Source organism: Lytechinus variegatus, chromosome 6 (genome assembly GCF_018143015.1).
Source record: "Lytechinus variegatus isolate NC3 chromosome 6, Lvar_3.0, whole genome shotgun sequence".
NCBI lineage: Eukaryota > Metazoa > Echinodermata > Echinoidea > Temnopleuroida > Toxopneustidae > Lytechinus > Lytechinus variegatus.
Window position 1 is genome coordinate 46,100,846 of NC_054745.1, and position 8,361 is coordinate 46,109,206.

An 8,361-nucleotide genomic window follows, 5' to 3' on the forward strand; every position below is an offset into this window, starting at 1 on the left:
CGTTTGATGAAAACCTGTAGTATTTATTAGAAATGATATGTATGAAATATTGCAAAACAAGAAACATATTTCTCTGTAATAACCAATGATTGTTTTTGTCTTTTATAGTGATAGGACCGTGAGTGTGTGGAAGAAAAATGGGGAAGCAGATCGGACATGACCTTTGACCTGATGATGACATAACATCATGATGTATAACTGCAAGCTTGATGAGTCACATCCAACTGGTTGCATCCAGTTTTCACCAGTTTCCAGCACTTTGATTTTCAGTGGTTCTTCTCAGTGCTACATTCATACAGTGTGGATATGGAATTGTGAAATTCATGCTGAATTGTTAGTATGAAACTAATAACTATATGATTTCTGAATTGCCGCAGTTAAATGCAAGAATTATAGGTATGAATATCACTGTAATGCGCAAGTGCACCATTATACGCTGTTTCACTCTACATGACACATATACAACAACATATAATCTAAATTAAGTCATTTATTCTTTCATGTGAAATGTATGCCTACAAAGATGTACAGAACAGGACGAAAATAATACATTTCCTCTTTAATACATTAAAGAGGAAATGTGACCCAAGTAGACAAAATTATGAAATGGAAATGAGAAAATTTGGAAAGCTAATTGGTGAATATTTTAACAAAACTTGCATATAATAAGTAATTTATGCAATTTTTACCTGTAAGAAGTTTTGATTCCTGTAAGGTAAGGATTACTGAGGATATACATGTATATTAATCTTATTCAACACTGGGGAAAAAGTGCTTAGGAGAAAACCACACAAATTACTGTCAATTAAATTAGACAAATAGATGTAAAAAAAACAATCCGTAGGGTGTATGCTATATTGCCACGACACCAAGATTACCAGCACCAGATTTTTTTGGTCCAGAGTTAATATGGTGTTCATACAGTATGGTGTCTTAGCTTTTTGATGGTAGTATACTCCTCAAGCAGTGGATAATGTGTTAATAGGCAATCCAGAATGTGAGGACCAGGATAATACTATATCTGGGGATGTCCTGATGATCTGACAGTTACTATAAAAGTTACACCTTACTTGTCAGATGTGCTGCAATCTGGCTTGGTGTAAACAGCCCAGCTTGGCATACTGGTGAGATGTGCATAACTGATTTTTCGTGATGTGTACACTCTTAATGCAACAATCTTTATACCACTTAAGACCAATACCACCTAGCTTTGAACACAAAACCCAGTTCAGAAGTATGCAATCAATGTTTGTAGCTTGACAAATAGGAAATAGCACCCTCAATTGTTTGTAAATATGAATATTATATTATTTTTGTTGAAAAACCATTGTTTAATTCAAAATTCTAAGAAATCATGACAGAATAGATGTTAAACAGTGTAATATATGCATGCTGTAGAAAAAGTTTATATTTATTTTCTATGTGTATATGTAAGTATATGTTAGTGCACATAATATTGCTTGACAATGGCATATATTGGCATAAAATTGAAATATCTCCCCCCTCTTTTTCAGTATTCCTCTCCTTGTCGAGAGAAGGAGTGAGATGATTATGTTTTATCATGTATTGAACCACAGAGACTATTATTGCGCAATTATTTCAATCTTCTTGCAATTTGAAGACATTGAAATTTGTGAAATATGTCCCATTTTGAGCAAGCGCCATGAGTGCCCAGCTGAGGCAGATACCGGCACTATACAAGAACCCATCATCATCATTTGTCAGTTATTGCGCAATATATCAGATAGTAATTATACTTGCTTCAATAAATGCAGTATAATTAAAATGACTTTTGCTGAGCTACTATTGCATTTCAAGTTTTAAATGTAACTCCTGCCAGGTTCCCATTTACGTCAAGCGGATTGAGTGCAATTGACTTCAGGGGCCCGTTGCAGAAAGAGTTGCAATCAATCGCAACTCTTAAATCATGCACAACTTGATTTTCAACCAATCAACAGCATGCATTTGGGACTTGATTGATTTTTTTACTTGCGTTTAAACGCAACTCTTTCTGCAACTGACCCCTGAACAAATGTTGAGCTCTGTTGACCCATGTGTAAACAAGTCTTTGTTTATTGGCTACACAAGTATTAATACAATCATTCCATGCAAACAATCAACATACTAGATACATGATAGCTTTTATATGAATCCTCTTCAGCATATATAATATGGATTATTGTCTGATCCCAAGTGATGTTATTAATGAAGCTTCAAGCATATTCCAAATTATTTTTGTATAGATTATAGTAGAGAAATATAATGTATTTATTATTCTGTTTGAATGAGTGTGTTGGCTTATTCTGTTATTTGATTTGCAAAAGCTGAGAGAGATAGATTGCAGCTGTATTGTTATGATAGTTCCATATTAATAAGTGATATGCCTTAACCTGTGGACCTGTGAGTTGACAATCAATGAAGATTGGATATAAATAGTGTGTGATTCTACCACATAATACACATTGCCTGATTTTACATCATTGTTTTATTATCATTTTCAATTCAGAATGTATTTCATTATGCAATATGATAACTATCGTTTTGTAGATCATTATATTGTCATGTTTTATAGCTTTGCTTTTCTGTGATACAGACAAGCAAATAAATTGCACAGGGTTTTTGGAAAGGGATGCTCTGGGCTGAGAATATATATCTACATAAAATGTTATAAATGTTATAGAATTTCATAAATAAATTTCATTCTTTAAAAGTAGTAAAATAGTAGAGACCCAAGTTTTCTAAACAGTTCTTAACATCATATTCTAATTTCTTTTGTGACATGTATAAAGCAATTGTAAATAGTGAAAAAAATATATTTATATTTCAATAAATAGAGTAAAATTTACAGAGCAAAATGCTGAAAATCTGATCAAAGTCAGATGACAAATATCCCCACTTGTTCTCATGTATTTTATTATGAAATCAGATTTATTAAAAAAAAAAAAACCAAGACCTAAAAACAATTGGATTGACAACTGATTAAGTGTAGTAGTTATTTCTTGCTGCAACTTATTTCATCATAATGGAGACACATCATTTACATATGTATGGAAAAAAATTAAGATATTATGATTTCATGTAATAACATAAGAAAAAGGAATGTGGGGATGTGACATCATCAGCCCACCTAATGAATATTTTTGATGACATGCATATGTTTTCACAAAAATTGCTTAATTTTGTTATTGGTTATCGGATTTTGAAGAAATTTTCAGCATTTTGTCTTGTCTTTCCGTTAATGCCCACAATCATTGTATTGATTATTATAGCATATGAACATCAAGATTGACCTGAATTTTGTCGGGACCGGCAGGTGCAATACACCGGGTGAACACCCTACTCTTTGACGAACAGTGTATTGGTTTTAACGTGCATAGGTTGTGACTCTCCTATACATGGGACCAACATTTGCGTCCTTTCCGATAGACGGAGTGTTTTCCAAAGGTGTTCACACCTGCACTGAATACAGTGTTGACGCACGCTAACACACAATGCTATGGCATCATATTTTGTGTTAGACTTGTTTCATCATGAGCGGGGCTCGAACACCTCACCTTGAGATCTACGATCTAACCAAATGAGCTACATGGCCTCCATGCTCTGTGAATTTTACTATATTTATTGAAATATATTCAGCCTGGAGCATCCTTTTAATGTTTTTCTTAGATTTCACTATTAACAATTGCTTTATACATGTTAAAAAAAGAAATTAGAATAGAGAAATCTTGGGTGTCATTTATTTTAACACTTAATGAATGAAATTTATTTATGAAATTCTATAACATAACATTTATTTAGATATAAATATTCTCAGCTCGGAGCATCCCATTAATTTCAATGCTGATAAAGCTTAGAAAATAAATAGAAAATTATTAACCAATAGATCATCATTAAACTTAAAATTATTCACACAGGACAAAATACATTTAATTGCCAGTCATCAACATACATTCCTTTATTTAGATGTTGTTTATTGGGGAAAAATTATATTAGAAGATTTAGGGCTCTACTTTATAGAGGTTGTTATGGCAAAAATATAACTATGTACATGTATATATATATATATATTGTCCGACAGGTACCATAGTAACAGTGACAAACCAGTTGGTATCCATTATTTTACCAAGAGTTTGTCAGTTTATTAAAAATGTAAGCTCCAACAGCTGTTTTAAAATAGTTGCCAATATTTTGAATCAGCATACTTAGTTGGACTCAATGAATTGGACAAATAAATTTGCCAAAATTTTGAATTTAAGAACCAGTAAAGAAGTAATTTGATACGTTGACAATGATATATTAAAGCAATATCGAACAATCAATGCATTGGCCATTTTTGCATGTACATGTTTTGTTTCATTGCAATGTATTTAATAGCGGTGTGATTGAAACCCCTTCGGTGATATACACATCTGTATCTGTGGGTAATTATTGGACATTCAAATTTAGTATTGCTCTTTCCTCTTCTCAACTCCCTTCTGAAATACAAGTAACTTTCCCTCTAAGTCAAATCTCTAGTGACCAAATAAAATCTGATTTGGGCAGAATTTGACTTAGAAGATATATAAGACATATCCTGGTCTGAAATAATACTTTGAGTAAGGTGATTATTTGACTTTATGTAGAGTACTGTATCATGATAATTACCATTCTTTGTGTATATCTTTATATCATATTGACTGGACCCTTTAGGGTAACTTGCAATATATTGTCTGCACAAGAATGGTATTGACCAGAGTCTTTATAAAAAGGAAATATGGTTCTTTTAACTGCAATATATTTGATGTCCCAAAAAAGTAGCAAGTCAATATCTTTATTATACCTATATCAGACATCAAAATTGAGATAAGTGTGATTGAGCAGGGCATTGTGGTGTAATGTCCTGTCCCTGGCAGGCTTCGGGCGCAGTATCTATATTATTTCTTATTAAAACATATTATTACACTTTGCGTCGTCTCTGTATGAAAAGTCAATATGCGCATAGAGACCGAGCAAAATACAAATAATGTACCTAACCTTTCCCGATGTTCATGAAATCTTGGGCAGTACCGTTTTGTAAATGACCGCCTCAGATGTCTGATACAGGTAATAATTTAAGTATATTTTGTTGCTGGAAACATCTGTCTACTACATGGTTTAGCTCTTTATATAATGGGAATGAATGGTACATCATTATACGATCACATAACCGATGTGTGTGTGATGGTATCAAATGCCATTGACCAATGTTTTAATACATCTATTGGCATTTGTCTACATTCAAGAGCAAAGAAACCTACACAATATCTTCTCAGATTGAATCAATAGATAGATGGGATCGTCTGACTAGTTTGTTTGTTCAGTCCTCTTTATTATCCCCACATTGAACCAAGTGTGACATTAATTTCATTTTCTGTAAACCTTCAAATAATTATGTACAATGAGATCAATAGATCCAACATTTGCTTGTTTTGTTCTTTGTATTTCCAGTTAATGATTTACCTGTTCTATTACCTTCATTCATTCCAACTGTGTTCTTTCAACAGCTTTGAATGACCAGAAACTGTTGCCAAATGTTACCAAATTGAAAGAAAAAACAAACAAACATAGTTTATAACCTTAATAGGAAATGTGTACTGCAAAATCTTTGGTGTTAAAACTGCAATACCAGAGGAACTCAATAAATACCAGTGTTTCGTATGCTCCTGTTATGAGCTCAAGTTTAACTCGAGCCTGAGTGATAAAATTATGGGAAGCCAATAATATCAACATTGTGTTATCCTATTTTTTTAATGTTTTCTCTAATGGCAAAAGATGGTATTTTATAAACCTCACAGTTTGAATGAATTAAGCAAATTCACTGACAAAGTGAACCCCCTCCTGTTAGAGACTGGTGTCATAATTAGCTACCTATAATCAAACCACAACATTAGAGTGTTATAATACACCCTTTGTGTTTATATTATAACACTTTAGTGTTCCATTCAAGCTCTTTTTTGTTTTTTTTGTAAAGTTTTCTTTTATTTCATGAATTGTTCTATTGAGGATCATTATATGTAATGAGTTTATTGTGGAATGGGGCCTTGCCTGAGCTAGCAACATGAATTTTATCTTCAGGAAAAAAGTATGAAGTTATCAAACAAATTTGATATCACTTGCTTCCATTTGTCATGTGTGGTGTAATCAAATGGTGTTACCATTTGTGGTGTAATCAAACGGTGTTACCAATTGTGGTGTAATCAAATGGTGTTACCATGTGTGGTGTAATCAAATGGTGTTACCATGTGTGGTGTAATCAAATGATGTTACCATGTGTGGTGTAATCAAATGGTGTTACCATGTGTGGTGTAATCAAATGGTGTTACCATGTGTGGTGTAATCAAATGGTGTTACAATTTGTGGTGTAATCAGATGGTGTTACCATGTGTGGTGTAATCAAATGGTGTTACCATGTGTGGTGTAATCAAATGGTGTTACCATGTGTGGTGTAATCAAATGGTGTTACCATGTGTGGTGTAATCAAATGGTGTTACCATATTTGGTGTAATCAAATGGTGTTACCATTTGTGGTGTAATCAGATGGTGTTACCATGTGTGGTGTAATCAGATGGTGTTACCTTATATGGTGTAATCATATGGTGTTACCATGTGTGGTGTAATCATATGGTGTTACCATGTGTGGTGTAATCAGATTGTGTTACCATATGTGATGTCGGTAACCATTGGCTGCACCATTGGGTGTCATTATTTGGTGTATATTCTGTTTCTTCCATATTTTTTCAATCTACATTTTGTCTATTTATTTCAGATAATGAATGCACAAAACGACAAAGAAAATGACAAACCCATTCCTGATTTATTTCCATGTATATGTATGTCCTGAAAAAGAAGATAAATTGTAAAACATAATGTCCTATTGAACTTGAATCACACAATCATATACATGTGCAGTCAAACATGTAGTATATCAAATATATCACAAAGCATGTCAGTCTTAATATTATCTTATATATAAGAGGCCTTATCTCCAAAAAGTTTCTCATTGACTCACAAATATCTTTGATGTGAAAATTGTTTTATATTCATTTTTTCTTGTTATTACCAACTTTTTGCAATGTAAAGAATGTTTACAAATATTTTTTATTCATGTCAGCTGCAGAATATTTTTTTTCATGCATGAATATTCATGTTGGAGAATTCTACCTTTTCATGAATATTCTTGAAGGTGAATATTTTCCATTCATGAATATTCATGAGCTGAAGAAAATTTTCTTTTCATAGATTTACCGTTCAACAGCTAAATATATCTTGTTTTCATGTGATGGTGAAGATATTACATAAAGCTGCCCCGTGTCATGAAACTTAAAGTTTATATAAATAGTTAAAAGTTAATGACGAATATGCTCTGTCAGTTGAATTATTTCCACTTTTAACAGATGCATATTATTTTATTCTAAAAATTTCCATGCAGTAAACTTCAATGGAATTTAAAAAAATATCTCATTTAATAACATGTCTTAAACAAAGTGAATGTTTAATTAAAATTTGCCCAATATAGGTTGGAAATTACTTTAAGCCTTTTCAGGGGTTGACAAAATAATGCATGAAGTTTCACCCCGCAAAAAATAGCCAATATAAAAAGGTCTTGGCTATGTAAGTACCTTGTATTATGTTTGCATTCTTTAATAAGAATGAAATATACAAGATATAAAATCAACAATTTTGGATTTCTTTAGTATTTCTTTGTGTGTTTGTCTGTAGTCTTGGCATTCTCAAGTACGTACCAAAAAAATGGAAAGTAGATTTTCAATTATGGTATAAGAGATTCAGCTCCTCTTTGTAATCAATGTATACAAAGAATAAACAAATGATTTTGGTTTTCTACATTCGTATACCCCCCCCCCCTTGAAATTCTTTTGCTGCCTTTTCATGTCTAGTTGCCACACTATTTTTGAAAATTAGAATACAAATAATTTGTTTATAGAGTAAAAGAGCAGTCATCAAAACTTTTCCTGGCATACTTCATGGCCCTGTGAAGCGGGTTTACTGGGGTGTACCAGCACCTCTTGCATGGAATTCAGTTTGATAAGCAAATGGAAAATAGAAATGTCACTAAAGGCAACCCATTTTCCAACACAATTGGAAAGTGAATATTGCATATTCTTTCCCAAGATGAATGTTTGTGTCAGACTTCTGGAGCCCCCCCCAAAAAAAAAAAACAAACAAACAATAACATACTGTTACCATGGCAGCACAATATGAAAGATTAAAAAAAAGAAAAAAGAATCGCATGTTCACCCCAAGACCAATGTCGGTGCCAACTAGTTCAAGTTTTATTTTCCATTTCCATTATCAACATAAGCAAATACAAATAAAACATAGTTT

The 8,361-nt window shown here is 32.5% G+C and overlaps 1 protein-coding gene and 1 long non-coding RNA gene across 7 annotated transcripts in view; one reads left to right on the plus strand and one right to left on the minus strand.

Annotated features, from left to right (window-relative positions):
* Nucleotides 1-2,332, plus strand: part of LOC121417538 (kinesin-like protein KIF21A) — a 61,551-nt gene extending 59,219 nt beyond the window's left edge. For all 6 annotated transcript variants that reach the window (XR_005970375.1, XR_005970377.1, XR_005970378.1 and 3 more), the window contains one exon: nucleotides 109-2,332. Coding sequence is in view for 1 of the 6 variants with exons in the window: in XM_041611264.1 (XP_041467198.1) it covers nucleotides 109-160 (52 nt within the window). In the remaining 5 variants the exon portion in view is untranslated. The remainder of the gene's footprint in view (nucleotides 1-108) is intronic.
* A 1,865-nt stretch (nucleotides 2,333-4,197) lies between these two features.
* LOC121417539 lies at nucleotides 4,198-7,152 on the minus strand. The gene is made up of 2 exons (XR_005970380.1): nucleotides 6,678-7,152; nucleotides 4,198-6,593 (listed from the first exon to the last, which is right to left on the minus strand). It is a non-coding gene; the product is annotated as an uncharacterized LOC121417539 (long non-coding RNA).
* Nucleotides 7,153-8,361: the final 1,209 nt, after the last annotated feature.